Source organism: Octopus sinensis, linkage group LG18 (assembly GCF_006345805.1).
Source record: "Octopus sinensis linkage group LG18, ASM634580v1, whole genome shotgun sequence".
NCBI lineage: Eukaryota > Metazoa > Mollusca > Cephalopoda > Octopoda > Octopodidae > Octopus > Octopus sinensis.
In genome coordinates, this window is record NC_043014.1 from 48,304,821 (window position 1) to 48,324,644 (window position 19,824).

Genomic DNA, 19,824 nt, shown 5'->3' on the forward strand with positions numbered 1-19,824 from the left:
CACCTCAAACCTGTAAGGATGAGGGGTGAAGTTGGCCTTGGTGAAATCAGAACTCAAAAGCTATGTAACTGAATACCACAAGGCATTTGGTACCGTGCTCTGCCAGTTCACCACCGTCCTCGTCTTCTTTCTCCGTTCATTAATATTCTGGAAGCACTCCATCGGTTATGACGACGAGGGTTCCGGTTGATCCGATCAACAGAACAGCCTGCTCGTGAAATTAACGTGTAAGTGGCTGAGCACTCCACAGACACGTGCACCCTTAACGTAGTTCTCGGGGATATTCAGCGTGACAGAGAGTGACAAGGCCGGCCCTTTGAAATACAGGTACAACAGAAACAGGAAGTAAGAGTGAGAGAAAGTTGTGGTGAAAGAGTACAGCAGGGATCACCACCATCCCCTGCCGGAGCCTCATGGAGCTTTAGGTGTTTTCGCTCAATAAACACTCACAACGCCCGGTCTGGGAATCGAAACCGCGAGTCCGCTGCCCTAACCAATGAGCCATTGCGCCTCCATTCATTAATATTAAAACACTAAATACTAATCAAAGAGAGAAGGTTAAATCAGTCTAACCTCAACTAACAACAGTGGGCTGTCAATCATATTAAAATTGAATTCGTGTGGTGCTGTTGGGTGTTGTGACCACTCTTTGAATGTGGGAGTTTATCCTTGACTAGCACTATGACCTGGTATGCATATACAACTGCGTGCATGCGCACATACATGCAAGTGCTGTCCAAATCTGCGACCAATCACATACAGCTAGCTGGCATTCAATTGGCGTATCAAGTTTCAGGCATTTTGATTGGGTTTTGGATAGAAAATTCACAAAAAAGTCACTTCTATTGATTTTTTTAATGGCTTTGCGGGGTGACTGGGGAAATGTAAAGATGTGCACAACCACCCTTGTACGGTTTTGAATGACCATAGAAAGTGCGAGCCCTCTAACTGAAAAATCGTGGATTTGTATAAAGAACACACACACAGACATTTTGCCGTTTATATATATAGAGATTACATAATGGGACCAAAACCAACCAACCATGAAAATATCTGTCTTTCCTGGAATCCGTTGAAATGGTGGTCCAAAAGAAAGTTCGCTGAAGAACATGACATATAAAGGTACGAGTCCCTTTCTCTCTCTGGTCGCTACCTTCATTCAAACAATGTGGACTACTAACCCCATAAGACCTGTGAAAAATAAAGCAAACCACTCAGTAATGTTTGTTTTCTGCTACTTTTGTCTTTTGTTCCACTCGAAGGGTTCGTGTTAAATGTTTATTTCGAATACTTCTGTAAGATATTTCATTTATTAATGAGTTCTTCGGTTAACACGATGTTAAAGAGAGATCAAGATTGGAGCCTGGTGCAGCCATCTGGTTCGCCAGCCCTCAGTCAAAATCGTCTAACCCATGCTAGCATGGAAAGCGGACATTAAATGATGATGATTACAGAGATGACAAATGGAATCAACTTCCAGTTTGCAGCAAAGTAACATGATTTTGTATTTCAAACCAACATGGAATAATGGGACTGTTGATCTTAATTTAATGATTTCTTAATTAACCCTTTCATTACTGAATTTATTTTGATATGCTCTGTGTTTCTTTCAATTACTTTAAATATAACAAAGAATTTAGTAAAACAACTTAGTTATCATTCAGCTAGTGTTAGGAACATAAATTGTGACTAAGGTTTGGTGGAAGATTTTAATTCAAAACTTATGAAAACAAGACATTTGTACACAGAACCAGAGCTGATTTCAGCCGGGTTGGTAACGAAAGGGTTAAAATAAAGAGAATAAAAGTACAAAACACTGTGTAACGAAGCTATTCAAAGTATATTTTATTTTATAAACGAGAGCAAAGCCTTATCATATAAATAATTTGTTTTCATAAATCTACAATAAATTGATCAATGGCTTTGAAATATTCTGAGGGTGTTTTGTCTGCTATTTCTTGTTTGGTTAACCAAGAAAAATCTATCAAATCTTCGGATTTACTTGATACGTTTCCAGTTCGGTGGTGAGCTCTGAAAAAAAAGACCTGAAAGAGAGAGCAGAGAATAAAACTCATTTACATCATCTCGTTAAATATTTCTCTTGTCAATATGAAATAATTCTGTCCGGAATCGAAATTGAACCAATCCTATGACTGGCACCCGGCAGATGCCAGAACCCCTGGACTGGAGATACGTAAAAAGCACTATCCGAATCGTGGCCGATGCCAGCGCTGCCTCGACTGGCTTCCGTGTCGGTGACACGTAAAAAGCACCAGTCGAACTGTCCAACCCATGCTAGCATGGAGAACGGACGTTAAACGATGATGATAACTATAGGCACAAGGGCTGAAATTGCTTCATTCCGTTCCTCAGAACTTTTATTTTCTTCTTTGTAAATAGCAGATCATACTTTTGCTTATTCTTTTACTTGTTTCAGTCATTTGACTGTGGCCATGCTGGAGCACTGCCTCGATGTGTTTCAGTCAAACAAATCAACCTTAGAACTTATTTTTTTAAGCCTAGTACTTATTCCATTGGTCTCTTTTGCTGAAATGTTACGTTGAGTGGCTGTGTGGTAAGTAGCTTGTTTACCAACCACATGGTTCCGGGTTCAAGTCCCACTGCATGGCACCTTGGGCAAGGGTCTTCTGCCATAGGCTCGGGCCGACCAAAGCCTTGTGAATGGATTTGGTAGACAGAAACTGAAAGAAGCCTGTCGTATATATGTATATATATATATGCGTGTGTGTGTTTGTCCCCCTAGCATTGCTTGAAAACCGATGCTGGTGTGTTTATGTCCCCGTAACTTAGCGGTTCGGAAAAAGAGACCAATAGAATAAGTACTGGGCTTACAAAAGAATAAGTCCCGGGGTCGAGTTGCTCAATTAAAGGCGGTGCTCCAGCATGGCCGCAGTCAAATGACTGAAACAAGTAAAAGAGTAAAGAGTACAGGGATGTAAATAAACCAACACCAGTTGTCAAGCAGTGGGGGAGGGGGGACACTCACACATATATGACGGGGTTTCTTTCCGATTTACCAAATCCACTTACAAGGCTTTGGTTGGCCCGAAGCTATTGTAGAAGACACTTGCCCAAGATGCCATGCAGTGGGACTGAACCCAGAGACGTGGAGTTGGGAAGCAAGCTTCTTACCACAGAGCCATGCCTGCACTTTATATTTTAATTTTATAGTGAAATAAAAAAACAAAAAGGCTATATAAGGATAGGAATAGCCATACCTACATACATAGACGAATACAGGCAAACCAAATATCTTACAACATGATTTCTTGGTTTATTAATATCATCTCTGCCTCTAAACGATGTATCGTAATTACCAAATGGTAATTAAGATCAGCATCACATGAGAAGGGGAAGTAATCTCAAGAACATATTTATGGCCTTTGTAATTTGCATAATTTGGAACAACAATGACCAAGGAAAGATAACTCAAAGCAGCCAGTGGCATGTATTTGAACAACATAGACAAATACAGGGCTGGGCTGTCCACACAACCAGTGGGGTAGAATCATTTGAAAGCTACAATGCAAGGAAACGCATTGTGATCAGCAGTGTATGACAACATCTGATAGTCTGGGCAATACTGTGATACATATATATGTATATACAATCATTGTTTATAAAGACATTAGTTAAAAGTATTAGAACAATGTAGTAACACGTTGCAGATACTAGCGCCGCCTGACTGGCATCCGTGTCGGTGACCCGTAAAAGCACCAACCAATCGTGGCCGTTTGCCAGCCTGCACTGGCTCCTGTGCCAGTGGCATGTAAAAAAACACCCACTACACTCACGGAGTGGTTGGCGTTAGGAAGGGCATCCAGCTGTAGAAACTTTGCCAGATCAGATTAGAGCCTGGTGCAGCCTCCATGGTTTACCAGACCCCGGTCGAACCGTTCAACCCATACTAGCATGGAAAATAGACGTTAAATGATGATGATGATTTAAAAGGTTACATCAACGTCACAATTACAGCAACACAATTTCATTAGTAAAGTTATTGGAGTGTTTTCCCTCATTTGAAGTTTTAGACGTTTATAGTATTAAAAGAACCAAAAAGCGGGTCAATAGCATGAACTTGATAGAACTGCTTTTGGATATATTTGCTCATGAAAGTTTATAAACAAAAGAACATAAAGATAAGCACTTTCTTCAAACTTTCATTTCATATTTCAAAATGATATTCAAACAATGAATATTTCAAAAGAAAAGCAGTTGTTGATTGGAAATGAGAAACTCTCCATACAAGGAATTTGGAGTCTTTCAGTTATTATGTATTACAGATTATTCTACATTTGTATAATGTCCTGTGATAATCACTGCTGGGGAATCAACTGATGTATATATCATCATCATCGTTGTTTAACATCCGTTTTCCATGCTAGCATGGGTTGGACGGTTCGACTGGGGTCTGGGAAGCCAGGAAGCTATACCAGGCTCCAGTCTGATCTGGCAGTGTTTCTACAGCTGGATGCCCTTTCTAATGCCAACCTTGCCGTGAGTGTAGTGGGTGCTTTTTATGTGTCACTGGCACAGGGACCAGGGGAGACTGGCAATGTCCACAATTGGGTGGTGCTTTTTATGTGGCACTGGCTCAGGGGCCAGAGGAGACTGGCAATGTTCACGATCGGGCGGTGCTTTTTACATGCCACCGGCACAGACGCCAGTCAAGGCGGCGCTGGGATCAGCCACATTCAGATGGTGTGTTTTACGTCATCATCATCATCATTTAATGTCCGTCTTCCATGCTGGGATAGGTTGTACAGTTTGACAGGAGCTGATAAGTCAAAGGACTACACCAATCTCCACTGTTTTGGCACAGTGCTTTTTATATGGTACCAGCACCAGCGAGGTCTTCTTTGGCATGGTTTTAACAGCTGGATGCCCTTCCGAATGCCAAGCACTTTACAGTGTGGACTGGATATTTTTTTTACGTGGCACTAGCACTGGTGAGGTCACCAAGTAACACACACACACACAACAAGCTTCATCCGTTTCCATCTACCAGTTTCACCACAAGGTCCTGGTGAACCTGTGGCTACAGTACAGGACGTCAGCTGACAGTGTCTCCACAGCGGGACACAACACCACCAAGAAATTCCTCTCTCTTTTTCGGAGAGGCACTGAGCAGCTATACGCACACATACACACATGGCAGTAACTTCCACCTACCGAATTCAATCACAAAGCTCCGGTCGGCTCGGGGCTATAGTGGAAGACACCTACCCAAAGTGCCACGCAGTGGGACTGAACCCGAAACCATGTAGCTAGGAAGCAAGCTCCCTAACCACACAGCCATGCCCAACAAGTGTAATTTGAAAAGTGAATATATTAAACACTGTTTTGAAAAATTCTGTTCTGGAGAGATAGTAAGTGTAGCAGAGAAGTGAAATGATATGATTTACCTTGGCGCCAACGTTTTCGTGATTCGGTGGGTATTTGTATTTATAAAAGCCACAGGGTGCATTGCCTAAGAAAATCCCATTGATCTCTTCTCCACACAACTCTCTCAGGACCCGCTCTGCAGTCTAAACAACAAAGAAAACCAACAATAATATTTTGTTCCCCTTTTTTGTCATAATTTATTTGCTGCTGCTGCTACTACTACTACTACCAATAATAATAATAATAATAATAATCCTTTCTATTATAGGCACAAGGCCTGAAATTTTGGAAGGAGTGGGGTTAGCCGATTTACATCGACCCCAGTGTTTCACTGGTACTTGATTTATCGACCCTGAAAGGATAAATGGCAAAGTCAACCTTGGTGGAATTTGAACTCAGAATGAGAAGACTGATGAAGTCATGCTAAGCATTTTATCAGGAGTGCTAACGACTCTGCCAGCGAGTGGCAGAATTGTTAGCATGTTGGACAAATTGCTTAGTAATATTTCACCAATCTTCATGTTCTGAGTTCAAATTCCACTGAGGTTGACTTTGCCTTTTATCCTTTTGGAGGCAACAAAATAAGTACCGGTCATATACTGGAGTCAATGTAATTGACTAGCTTTAGCTTCCTTCCCACAAAACGTTAGGCCTTGTGCCTATAGTAGAAAGGGTCACCATTATTATTACTTCTATTTTTTGTGTGGCCAATGAAGGGGCCTCTGTCTATGGTGGTTAAGTATGTTAGAAATAACTGTCTTTCTTGTTTTAAGATAGTAGGGTGTGAGTTGAGGGAGATTTGGCTGTTATGTCTAGCAAGCAGGTCCACAGACTAAATCAGTCATGGGGTACCTGTGGCCCGTGGGACTTTCTGAATGGCACACACTGAATTTCTTCAGAAGTGTGGCTCACTTAATGATGAGCCATGTCTCATGCAGCCCACTTCCTGCAAAAGATTGTCCCTTCCTGGGCCAGGAGTTCCTTTATTGGCTCAGTTTACATCATCATTTAATACCCGTTGTCCATGCTGGCATGGGTTGGATGGTTTGAGCAGGGTTGGTAAGCTGAGGATCTGTACAAGACTCCAATCTGATTTGGCATGGTTTCTATGGCTGGATGCCCTTCCTAATGCCAACCACTACAAGAATGCACAGGGTGTCTTTACGTGCACGGGGGACAGTTGCATGACACCAGCATCTGCCACAACTACAATTTCACCTGGCTTGATGGGTCGGATCTTTTCACTTTGACCGGCAAATTTTTAAAATAATTTCTTTGTAACTAAACACTTTTAAACTTCGTATACTGGTAGAACGTGTTACATAAAACATCTTTTTCTCTTGGCTTTCTTGAGAAAATTCTGTAGTTTGTAAGCTATTTCTTGCATTTCAGCAATTTCAACCAATCAATGACGTCTATTGAGGTGAATACAATTTCTGCTGTTCTTTGTCAACAACATTTTCTGGCAGTGTCAAGAGAAAAAGATGTTTTATGTAACACATTCTACCAGTATACGAAGTTTAAAAGTGTTTAGTTACAAAGAAATTATTTTAAAAATCTGCCAGTCAAAGTGAAATGATCCGATGGGTCTTCTCAAACATAACATATTGCCGAAGGTCTCAGACATCTGTCATTGCCTCCATGAGGCCCAATGCTCGAAAGGTGCTTCTTACATGCCACCAGCATGGGTGCTGGTTATGCAGCACCAGCATGGCCACATTGCCTCCTGTTTTTATTTTACATTTTGTTTCTTGTTGATGACTAAATTGTCATTTACAAATGAGGATATTGTAAGAAGGCTATGATTATGTTAATGAGACAACATTAAATTAATCATTGTAGTAATTAATACTATTAGTCTGTGATTAATGACTGCTAATTATACAACGTTAACTTTATTTTTGTGGTAATTAATGTCCAGCAAGCAGACAAATAATATTTGTATTGCATAACTTTGCTTGGAACACCAACCCAGACACATCCAGCTTATCTGTCTATCCTTCCTCTTCTTAATCTAGGCTGCCATACTAACCATTTCTCCACTCCTTCCTCTCTCAGCACCAATACGCAGAAACCAATTTCCTTCCTTAACTGCATACCAACCATACCAGTAATACTGGGTGGCATCAGAATATCTGGTACACTGGCATGAGAATATCTGGTACACTGTCCCTTCGCTCTCCTCTTTAAACCACAAGGAAGGAAAAGCTGTCAGCATCCCATGACTGAACCCCCCACCACCACCACTGCCAACAGCTACTGCATATCATGGACATTATATAAAATGCTACATTTAGTAGTCCTACAAATTAACCCCACGGTCCCTCGTCTTGACTTGACTTGACTTGAGACAGCATTCACCCGGGGTGGGCTGAGCTGGCTTCATTCATCCTCAATACTGCATCTCTCACAAACGACGACCAGGCCTGGCGATTTGAAGCTAACGACCGCGTGATCTCCAACCACTCCTCATTCCAGTGGCGAACACCGTAGATATAGGAGCCTAGGTTTCAGATCAGCCTTGACTGTCATCAGCCAGGTTTTTTGTTGTCCACCACATCGCTTTCGCGAACCCTGAAGGAGAGCAGGGGCAATTGCTTCGTAGATGAATTCTCCTGGTTGACGACGGAGGGCATGACCCAGCCAACGCAGACGTCTCGTTAGGATGACTTGTCGGAGGGAGGTGATTCTGCACTGGTGTCGCACCAAATTGTTGGAGACAAAGTGATGCCATCGGACACGAAGGATGAAGCGTAGATAGAGGTGATCGAAGTCCCTGGTCTTAAATTCACATCTAATGTATATCTTAGATCAAATATAAAACACATCTAATATTGGGCTACCTAAGGGTAGACCAAGAATGAAATGGTTAGATAAAATCCTTAATCTCAGATGGCCACATTTGGGAATCCTGCTGGAAAGTGTCATGACAGTTGCTTCTGATACAACCCTATAGAGAAGGTACTTAAGGCTTTACTCCAACGCCCCTCCCAATAATAGTGGGCATAGAAGATGGATGGATAGATATCTATCTAAGAACGTTCAATCCATTCCATAGAACTTTGATGATTTCCAAAATGACTCACAAAAAAATTGGCTTCTACTTGAATTTCAAATAAATTTTAAATGTTAAGACAAACAGACATGACTTTAAAATGCTCAAGTTGTTTCTTCATAAAAGACTTCAGTAAATAAAATATTTCCACATAATTAGTAACCAAAACAAAAAAATTAATTAATTAACAACAAAAACATACCTCTCTCATTGATTCACCTTGTTGGTGCACACCTTGAGGCAATATCCAAAATTCTTTGGAACCTAACTTCTGTTTTGCAAGCAATATTAACTTAGCATCACATTTTCTTTGTAGAGATCTTGTGTCTCCTTTTTTGTCTGCTTCTGAAAAGAAATTATAAGATCCCCAATGTATCTTTTGAAGCTGTGCAGTCTTAAACAGGCAGTAAATAGCATAGGATTCTTAGAAAATGAAATCATTCAATATATAAATCATCATCATCGTTTAAAGTCCGCTTTCCATGCTAGCATGAGTTGGACGGTTTGATCGGGGTCTGGGAAGCCAGGAGGCTGCACCAGGCCCAGTCTGATCTGGCAGTGTTTCTACAGCTGGATGCCCTTCCTAACGCCACAATGTATGTATAAATAAATATATATATGTACACATATGTTTATGCATATGTATATTATGTATGCATATTAATAACTTAGTAGTTCAGCAATAGAGGCTGACAAAATAAGTACCAGGCCTAAAAAAAATAAATAAGTGCTGGGGTTGATTTGACTAAAAACCTTGAAAGACGTGCCCCAGTATGGCTACAGTCCAATGACTGAAGCAAGTAACAGATAAAAGTTACTTCAGTTGCTCGATAAAAATAGAATAATTTAACATCAGCTGAATTCGTTGTCAAGAAAAACGGGAAGAACAGAATCAAAGAGACAAGTAATTTAGCTTAATACACAGTTGCGTCCCTTTGCTCTATGAAATGTCGGCAAGTCCGAGCTTTTGATTTCCGTTCAGAAGCATTTCATTCCACTTGAAAAAAGAATGAACACCACTGTAATACAATTAAATGTTTAAGGTGTCGTACTTATGTAGGAAAATATTTCTTGTTTGTTTGTTGTTGTTTAGCCCTGATTGAGCAGATCTATACGAAAGGCATCCCAACCATGCCCACCCTGCCTTTTTTCTCGGACAGAAATCTACGTTATGCAATGCGTCACTTTGTTATTTAGATGCCTTTTGAAGGAAATTTGGCGGTTATTTCTAGCAAAAGAAGAGACATTATAGTAACTAGTGGAATACTGCCTCAATGTTTGGAATGTCTGACTTTATTATCTCCAGCATCAATAAATACCACATTCGATACAAACATACCGTAGGTGATTGTTCACCAATAGATGGCAGCACAGGTTTTGAAAACATACCATTTTGAGCCTACACTGATCCTTCAGCTATGCATCCTGTCGAGTAACATTACTTCCAAGATCCTTTGGTGGGACCTTATTTCTTCTGAATCTTTTGGTAATTACCTAACATTCATAACCCTGGCTGAAGATATGCACAAAGACCAAAATCTTGTGTGTTAAATGAAACTAATTTCAACAAGCAACTTCAACAAAAACATTTACTAAGAATTAATTTCAAGTTGTCATACCAGTCAGTTGGGATGGGAACTGGAAACTGTTGAATTCTGCTTCCCATAAGTCTTCAAATTCTGCCGTGGTTTTCCGAGCAGTTTCCTCTTCTTCTTTCACACCTTCTTTCTGTGTCTTCAGAATTTTTCTGAAAATAACATCACAAATGAAATCTACAGTTAGATATATTATGATATTACTTAATAATAATTGTTTCAAATTTTGGCACAAGGCCGGTAACTTTTTATTTTTTGGTTGAAGGTAGTTGATTACATTGATCGCTGTGCTAGGACGAAAAGCAAAGATCACCATAGCAGAATTTGAACTCAAAACGTAAAGAGCTAGAAAAAATGCCACAAGGCATTTTGTCTAATGATTCCACCAGTTTGCTGCCTCAACCCTTTTGTTACCATATTTCTGTCCACAAAAAAAAAAAAATCAAATGGAAATTGTAGTTAAGATACTCGTGCCGGTGACACGTAAAAAGCACCGTCCAAACATGGCAGATGCTAGTGCCCCCTGACTGGCGTCCGTGTCGGTGACACGTAAAAGCACCAACCGACCGTGGCTGTTTGCCAGCCTCCTCTGGCCCCTGTGCCAGTGGCACGTAAAAAACACCCACTACACTCACGGAGTGGTTGGAGTTAGGAAGGACATCCAGCTGTAGAAACACTGCCAGATCAGACTGGAGCCTGGTGCAGCCTCCTGGCTTCCCAGACCCTAGTCGAACCGTCCAACCCATGCTAGCATGGAAAACGGACGTTAAACAATGATGATGATGATGATGATGATTCGCTACCTTTGTTTCAATTAATTTTTAAGATAATGAAGAATTTAGTAAAATAACTTTTTCAATATCAAGATGAGACCTGGAACAAATTAGCATAAAATTTTCATGGAAGATTATAATTTAGACCACTTTTAAACAGTAAATTTATGTCATAGAACCTAGGGCAGGCTCAGGTGGGTTGGTATCAAAAGGGTTAAGGATAATGATAATGATATGTTCTGTCTGTGTACATTGATAAATATGCGCTGTATGTGAGTATCTGTAGAGTCGGGAATGGTAATGTACCCTTCTAAACATGTGTAGTGTGTCTATATTTCTACATATGCAAGTCTCTGGGACTACTAACCTGGGAGGACTCCATCCCCATCAAGCAAGAGCACGAAGCAAGGTGTGTCTATATTTGTAGGGTTAGAAATGGTAAGGCACCCCACCAAATTTAATCCTGTCTCTTTATATTCTCAGTTCCAATCACACAACATGATTACTATACCACATATTCCAGTATACAAGTCACACAATATATAGTATAAACATGTAGTGTAAACACTCAAACAGCACTACTATCTTTCCAAATTTTGCTGCATTCCACATGGAATTGCTGGTCCTCCAAAATTGTCTTGGTGTCAACCTACCTTTTTAATCTGTGAATTTTGGCCAGAAAAATTTGATCTGTATGCCAGAAAATATGGCACTAGATTCAATCACTAACACTAATGTTGTAATAGAGCAGTGACTAACCAGAGATTGGTGACATATTTTAAGATAAATAATAAGAGATTGCATCACCAAACCTGGTGCAGGTGAAGAATATTTAGTCACATGTTATTCATAAGCAAATCTTATCAAATAAGGTTAGGAAAATTTTTTTAAATCATTGAAAAAACATTAAAAAACAACGTACTCATCTTCCTTAAATCTTAGTTCATGATCAGATAAAGAACTTTTTTCAACCTCTTCTGTCTTTAACATTTTGCCATAATTCTGTTCAAATTCTGATGAAGTGGTCGATAGTGTTGGTAGGCGTTCCAAACAAATTGCACTGAACAACATCCAAGGCTTAGAAGCACTGTCTGCTATAGAACGTCTCTGTATGTGATAAAGTTGTTGCATAGGACTGGAGACATGGCCTGTAAGAGAATGCGGTTTAAAAATTAGAAATTTGAAGACAAACATTAAGAATGAAGGAATAAGAGAATGAGAGAATGAATGAACTGCTAAGATTTTCAATGTAAAGTAATTTATAATCATTAAGACTTTCTGATTTAGGCACAAGGTCAGCAGTTTTAAAGGGTTTATCAATACCTATTTCTTTACTACCCACAAGGGGCTAAACACAGAGGACAAACAAGGACATACAAACGGATTAGGTCGATTATATTGACCCCAGTGTGTAACTGGTACTTATTTAATCGACCCTGAAAGGATGAAAGGCAAAGTCAACCTCGGTGGAATTTGAACTCAGAATGTAAAGACAGACGAAATACCGCTAAGCAACTCGCCCAGCGTGCTAATGATTCTGCCAGCTTGGCGCCTTCAGGTTTTATCAATACCATTGAGACTAGTACATTATTTCTTTAGTCCTGGAGAAATGAAAGGCAAAACTGACTCCAGTGGGAATTGAACTCAGAATGTAAAGAGTCAGAAGAAACATCACAAAGCTTTTTGTCAAATGCTCTAACAATTCTGCCAGTTTGTCACCAGAGTTATTAGAGGATTGGGTAGAATACTTCACAGTTTTTGTTTCAGTTCTCTGCATTCTAGGTTGAAATTTCACAGAGGTCACCTTTCCCTTACATCATTTTGTAGTCACTAAATAAAATATTGTGGAGGTTCACGGCTTCGGGGTAAGTGTGTTGGAGTCATGATCATAAGATTGTGGTTTCAATTCCTGGATTGGGTGATGCAGAGTGTTCTTGAGCAAAGCATCTTCATTTCATGTTGCTCCAGTTCATTCAGCCGAGACCCACTCAGGGAGGAGTATATAAGGAGTATATAAACACCAGGGAAACCAGGTAACTGGCCCTATGCCCCTTACAGAGTAACGTGGACCAACCATAACTAAATAAAGCACCAGTCAAATACTAGTGACCAATTCTTCTCTCTCAAAGAATCAGCTGAGTTGCATCATGGGAAGGGTCATGAGAGACCACCCACCATGAGGATGTATGTATAATTTATTCTCTAAATCATTCATTTGCATCATTTTAAAGCCCAAATTTCATGCTCATATGGGTTGGAACCAGTGAAGTGTATTCCTATATTTTAAATTCTTATTAATTCTAATATATTATCATTACATTTTCAACTTCATTTCATGTGTGTGTGTGTGAGAGAGAGAGAGAGAGAGAGAGAGAGAGAGAGAGAGAGAGAGAGAGAGTGTGTGTGTGTGTGTGTCCCACCCATGTCAACATGGAAGGTGAACGTTAAACGATGATGATGTATGTATGTATGTATTCAGGGGAATATAATCTTACTTGGAAACAGGTCAGAGTTGGCAGTAGGAAGGGTGTCTGGCTGCAGAAAATTTGCCTCAGCAAATTCCGTCTGACACATGCAAGTATGAAAAAGTGGACGTTCAACGATGTTAATATATATATATGCACATCACAAGTGTCCAAGTCGTCAGTATATCACTTCATTTCACACGAATTGACTCTTTTAGCCTCAATTCACACAGCAATGAGTTCGTATCTAGATATATCGTTTATCTACCTGAAGGCCTTACTTTGAATAAGTTCCAGTATTTGATAAAATAGGGACCAGACAAATAGTGAGCAGAAGTATTATGATCAACCGTAGGAGCAGAGATGTTTCTAATGAGCCAAGTCATATGTACCGACATTAAAGTCAAACATGAATTATTTGTGAAACAATTCCTTGCTTCGGTTTAAGTCCAGATATTTAAAAGAATGGAACGGCATCGTATGGTGTCTATGTCGCTCTCAAGGACATCGGCAGGTCAATGGAAGTGAACGGGGTTCAACAGGGAATCGAAACAGTTTCACAATCCTGTTTGAGAAATATTTTCCTGCAGTAATTCTATAAACGGAGGAATCCTCAAAACGGAGCCACTCGATCTGCTAGAAATAGTTGCCGGGTCTCCCTCAAATCACAGAATACAAACTGGATATTATAATCCTATGTACACTACATCCGAATAGAAGGCTTAATGGTCATGGCTGGAACGTTTATGAGTCCAGCTTTGCTAGATTAGGGCCGACCGGGGTTAAGGGGTTAAATATTACCAATCACTACAAGGGGTCCGACTAGTCACAAAGAACAGCTAACTCTCTTTCATTGACACGCCAACGTCTTAAAAGAAGGGAAAGATACATTGGATAATGTAGTCCTAGGTACACTATGTCTGAACAGAAGACAGGATGCTCATAGTAGAAACGTCTTCCTATCGCAGGTCTAAGGGATCAGGGCTAACTTGTGGCTAAACAACAATCAGAAGCATGCGATCCTCTCCGATCGTCATCCCAAGAATTCTAAATGAATATTTATTTATTAACTTACCACATTTTATCAAGTTCCCTTTAACTGGGTGGGTAATGGCTCTGAGAAGATATCTGGCCGACATCACAACATATAAAAGGGTAAACAGTGTCAAAGAAGATAGACAAAGCAATACATGTGGACCAAGAAGTGTCTTTGAGTGATGAAACAGATCAACCGGTGTCCAGTGAATATATGCTGTCTTTTATGAAAGGGCCGGGTATAGTCGTTAAGAAAGGAGTCGACCAGGATCCATAGGAATTGTGACTTTGGAAAGTCATAAATGTCACAACAATAAGCGTCAGTGTGACTATCTGGTTAAAACTCGTTGCATCGTAACCATGTGTTTCCTGGTTCGATATCATTACGCGGCAACATGGGGTAGTGTTTTACGCTGTCGCCTCAGTTTGACTGTTGCCTGCGAGAGAAAATTGGCGCATGAAATGGTACAGAAGCTCATCGTAATGTGTGTGTGTGTGTGTGTGTGTGTGTGTGTGTGTGTGTGTGTGTGTGTGTGTGCGTGCGTGTGTGTGTCCCCAGGGATACAGGCATCCAGCAACAGGACCTCCGTAATGCTATGATGGACTGTGAAGTCTGGCGTAGCATGGTAAATTCCATTGTCTCGACCACGGTCGAACAATGATGATAGTGAAATGTGTACTTACATATAAGAGAACAAAGTGTACGTACGCCGCTATATATATATATATATATATAATATATATATATATATATATATATATAAAATACAAAATGGGACAAGAACGCAAAACATCCGGACAACTAGATGATACAAAAAGGGACAACAAAACATCCAGATAGACGATACAAAAAAACAAGGACGGGTCATTCGAGGCCTTTTATTCTCAGTCAAGAACCGGATCATCCTCGCAATTTCGGCTGATTAATCTTGAGATTGCTCCAATCTGGCCAACCCCAAGGAAAAACTAAGCTAAGGGCATTAGATTCTTTGGAAAAAAGCATCGAATGTATACGAATATATATATATATATATATATATATATATATATAGTTATGGCCAAATGTCACCCTTACATGTAGTCTTAATTTTAATCTTGGTTTTGATGGGAATCTGTATATTATACATAGAGATTTACTGCATTAAAATTCTGGAGTGTCTTTCGTGTTTTTTTGAACACAATTAATCTTTAGGATAAAGTTTCTTTTTTGCTTTTTATTTACTTTATACATTTTTATTCCTTACTCTCATACGATTGATGTTTCAAATAAGTCCAGCAAGTTGTTCGAAGTTGTCTCCCTTTATTTAAAGACCAACGTTATAGCTTATTTCTGCAAGATTTAGTGTCGAGATGGTTCGTGGTAAGTCAAGTAATGAAAAACAGCAACGGAAGCTAAAAGTGCATCCATTGTACACAGGATAAAACACAAGACAGAAAAGTGAACGGTAAAAGAGTCATAAAAAGAAAGGGAACAGGGACATAAGCATGTCAGGAATTGTGTAGGCTAATTGCGAGAAGTTTGGAATTTTTTTAGGGTATAACCTACACATTTGTCCCATTCCCGACTTCGTTTCCTCATAATTTCCAGAAAAATTGATGATATTTCTTAATGATTTCTTAATGAAAGTTTCTACAAATACGCTTCAGATGGTGTAAATTCTGATTGTATCGGAATTTGTGGTTAAAAGAAAAAAAAAGTTGGTGGTCTTTTACGTATACATACTACTGACACATGTCATATATCTACAAAATAAAACTTGAAATTTCGAAAAAAAATTGTGATGTTTTTCAGTATGTATGTGAGCATACACATATACATATTGACACACATCTCAATTTCTTTTTTTTTTTTCAAAATTTCAAGCTCCATTTTGGATATATAGTTGACGTGTATCAGTAGGTACATAGTGTCCCAAAAGTCACTGATGGGTTTCAAGTTTTAATAACTTCCTTAACTTTACAAATAAATGCGTGAAATTTTGATACAATATAAAGGACATAATGGAAATTAATATGCACAAGTCAAATTTTGCAACACCACTACATCACATGTGAAAAATGATATCACTTAAATGCCAGCCATTTTCAGCTTCGCATGCCCGTGCTCTTTCCAAAACTTGCACCATAACACCCTCGAGAGTTTCAGACCCTACTTCACTGATTTCTCTGTTGATGTTCTTCTTCGGTTGCACCAGGGTCTCTGGTCTATGGAGGTACCTGAAAGAGAGGTCTTATGTCAACAAACCGGAGGCCCGGGTGCAACTGAAGGAGAACATCAATAGAGAAATCAGAGAAGTGGGGTTTAAAACTCTTGAGGGTGTTATGGTGCAAGATTTGGAAAGAGCATGGGCGTGCGAAGCTGAAAATGGCTGCTATTTAAGCGATGTCATTTTTCATATGTGGTGTAATGGTGTTGAAAAATTTGACTTGTGCATAATAATTTCCATTATGTCCTTTATATTGTATCAAAATTTCATGCATTTATTTGTAAAGTTAAGGAAATTGTTAAAAACTGAAACCCATCAGTGACTTTTGGAACACCCTGTGCATAAGCCCGCTAATTTTTCTTTTTTACAACAAATTCCGATACAGTCACACTCTACACAATCTGAAGCGTATTTGTAGAAAATTTCATTAAGAAATATCAATTTTTATGGAAGTTATGAGGCAACAAAGTCGGTGGGACACATGTGTAGGTATGCCGTTTCTTAGTATACAGTACCCTCACAACTAACAACTGATGCAAGTAGTTTATTCCATACTTTGAAAATTCTGAATATGAGACACTGCTTCCAAAAGTAATTAGTGCCGCGCTTGTTTTTTAAAAAAAGAATTTTTTAAAAATTTATAAGCTTATCCACGATTGGTAGAGGCATTGAATTGAAAAGATGGTCAAAGTTGTTGCAAAGATGGCGGATAATTTTGCGGGCAGACGTTCAAGATATATTGAATGACCGGAAAAGGATATTCAATTGGTTACACGTTTTCGGAGAGCTTCTAATAGATTGCGGTTTTCGGACTGAAAATACAAACTACGCGTGGACGTACCTCAGTCACATATAACCTTTAAATAGATAGCTGGTAAGCAGCAGACAAAAGTCTTACTGAGTAATGTTAAGACACCTTCAGCCTTTTTGACGATTTGAGAAATGCTGTTCATCCAACACAGGCCATTGTAAACAATAATGCCTTGGTTACACTCACCAGCTGACTTTCTAAGGTTGGTGTAGCGGAGGGAGTCGGTAAATTCCGGGACTTTCCTCCTAAAATGTTTGATGGTGCACTTGTCTACTGCTAGCATCAGTGGCCAATCAACAATCCATTGCGGTATTGTATCCAGGTCAGATTACAAAAAAGATTTGGTATTCGTTCTTTTAACCTCAAAGTAGAGCTTATTGTCGTCTGAGCATTTTAACACGGTAACATGCTTGGCATCTAATTCATTAATGTGTGCACCAAATAACGAGGAACCAAAAAAGCTGCTTGCTGTGGGACTCCAGTGAATTGACAGGTGATATGCGGTTATCAATATCTATAAAGCTGAAATGCGAAAAAGTTGTTTGATTTCTTGGCTATTTGTCTCATTTTGGGATAGCAGATGGGGTCGGATTGGCGCCAAAATTGACACTGGGGAGGTAAAATGGGGTGGGCAATGGTGTGAGGAGGGTTGCAAGTCGCTCGGGGCTACTGTTTGGTTGCCATGGTGAGGAATATGGGAAAAATTAAGTTTTATGGGATAGACAGGTTGCGCTGTTTGAATAATGGTGGCTTTTCGCGTTGCTGCAAGGGCTACAGGCGGTTATCTTTAATTGTGGGTGTAAAAATTTGGGGGATTTTGGAAAGGGTGGGGGTGGGGGTAAAGAAGAGGGCAATAAAAAGAACCAGGCAAAGAAGACGAACAAAAGAAGAAAGGGAAAAGGAGACAACACACACAAAAGAACACCGACACCAAAACCCGAGCGAAGCACGGGTCAAAATAGCTAGTCTTTTTTGTATAAAGGAATGAATAACGCTGGCGACTTTACACTGTTCTGCGGTAACGCAGTTATTAGGGCATAGTTGAAAAAATGGCGAAAGCTGATGCAATTGTAAGAGGCCGTCGCATTCGAGCAGATAAGCAATACAATCAAGACCCAAGGATGCATAGTTATGCATATTCTTGAAGAGGCATTGAAGCATTGCCGGATTAAATTCGACAGATGTTATAGAATATGACGTCAGCAGCGAGAAGACGGTACATTTGGATTTTCAATAACAAAAATGCCAGCATAGCATTCGGCATTAAGCTCCACGCACTGTTTGGGATCATCGGTAATCTGAGTGGTGTGGGATTGCGAACAGTACCGATTGGTTAGCGAAGGTTTCTGTTTCAAATTCACATATTTCCAGAACACTTTACTATCGGGGTTGATCGCTATGTGCTGTTTAACTTCAAGGACAGCTTTTTATCCACCTACTAAATATGATTGGTTGCTCTGATCGCCTTCTATTGTCTCTTTTACTCTTTTACTTGTTTCAGTCATCTGGCTGCGGCCATGCTGGAGCACCGCCTTTAGTCGAGCAAATCGACCCCAGGACTTATTCTTTGTAAGAGTAGTACTTATTCTATCGGTCTCTTTCGCCAAACTGCTAATTTAGGGGGACCTAAACACACCGCCATCGATTGTCAAGCGATGTTGGGGAGACAAACACAGACAAACACGCACACACACACACCACACACACACACACACACACACACACATATATATATATACATATATACGACGGGCTTCTTTCAGTTTCCGTCTACCAAATCCACTCACAAGGCCTTGGTCGGCCCGAAGCTATAGTAGGAGACACTTGCCCAAGGTGCCACACAGTGGGAATGAACCCGAAATCATGTGGTTGGTAAGCAAGCTACTTACCACACAGCCACTCCTAAACCTAAATTATATGTAATTTGCATTTATGTTCAGCAGTTTTTCGCTCTTTTTTGGCAGAGTGATCTGCTGCAGTCTCCCAAATTGCGCTTTTGGTATTTCTAACATATATCTAATGCGTTTTCATGGTACTGATGCTTCTCATGCAGCTCAGACTGAATCGAAGATGTGCCAATGGTTAGCATTAACATCTCCGGATATGTAAATACTGTGTGGAAGCACTCCGTCGGTTACGACGACGAGGGTCCCGGTTGATCCGAATCAACGGAACTGCCTGCTCGTGAAATTAACGTGCAAGTGGCTGAGCACTCCACAGACACGTGTACCCTTAACGTAGTTCTCGGGGATATTCAGCGTGACACAAAGAGTGACAAGGCCGGCCCTTTGAAATACAGGTACAACAGAAACAGGAAGTAAGAGTGAGAGAAAGTTGTGGTGAAAGAGTACAGCAGGGATCACCACCATCCCCTGCCGGAGCCTTGTGGAGCTTTTTGGTGTTTTCGCTCAATAAACACTCACAACGCCCGGTCTGGGAATCGAAACCGCGATCCTATGACTGCGAGTCCGCTGCTC

At 40.1% G+C, this 19,824-nt stretch overlaps 1 protein-coding gene across 3 annotated transcripts; it reads right to left on the reverse strand.

The window, feature by feature from the left end:
• Positions 1–1,821: 1,821 nt before the first annotated feature.
• On the reverse strand, positions 1,822–14,793 carry LOC115221746 (39S ribosomal protein L46, mitochondrial). Of its 3 annotated transcripts, none has more exons than XM_029791962.2 (6): positions 14,370–14,771; positions 11,752–11,977; positions 10,081–10,208; positions 8,664–8,806; positions 5,427–5,549; positions 1,822–2,045 (listed from the first exon to the last, which is right to left on the reverse strand). In XM_029791962.2, the coding sequence occupies exons 1-6, from the start codon at positions 14,431–14,433 to the stop codon at positions 1,893–1,895; spliced, it is 837 nt and encodes a 278-aa protein (XP_029647822.1). In that variant the 5' UTR covers positions 14,434–14,771; the 3' UTR covers positions 1,822–1,892. The 3 variants fall into 3 exon arrangements, with proteins under 3 accessions (XP_029647822.1, XP_036366906.1, XP_036366905.1); XM_036511013.1 differs by lacking the exon at positions 1,822–2,045 and adding an exon at positions 4,962–5,120 and having other exon boundaries at positions 5,325–5,549; positions 8,664–8,803; positions 14,370–14,793; XM_036511012.1 differs by lacking the exon at positions 1,822–2,045 and adding an exon at positions 4,962–5,120 and having other exon boundaries at positions 5,325–5,549; positions 14,370–14,784.
• Positions 14,794–19,824: the final 5,031 nt, after the last annotated feature.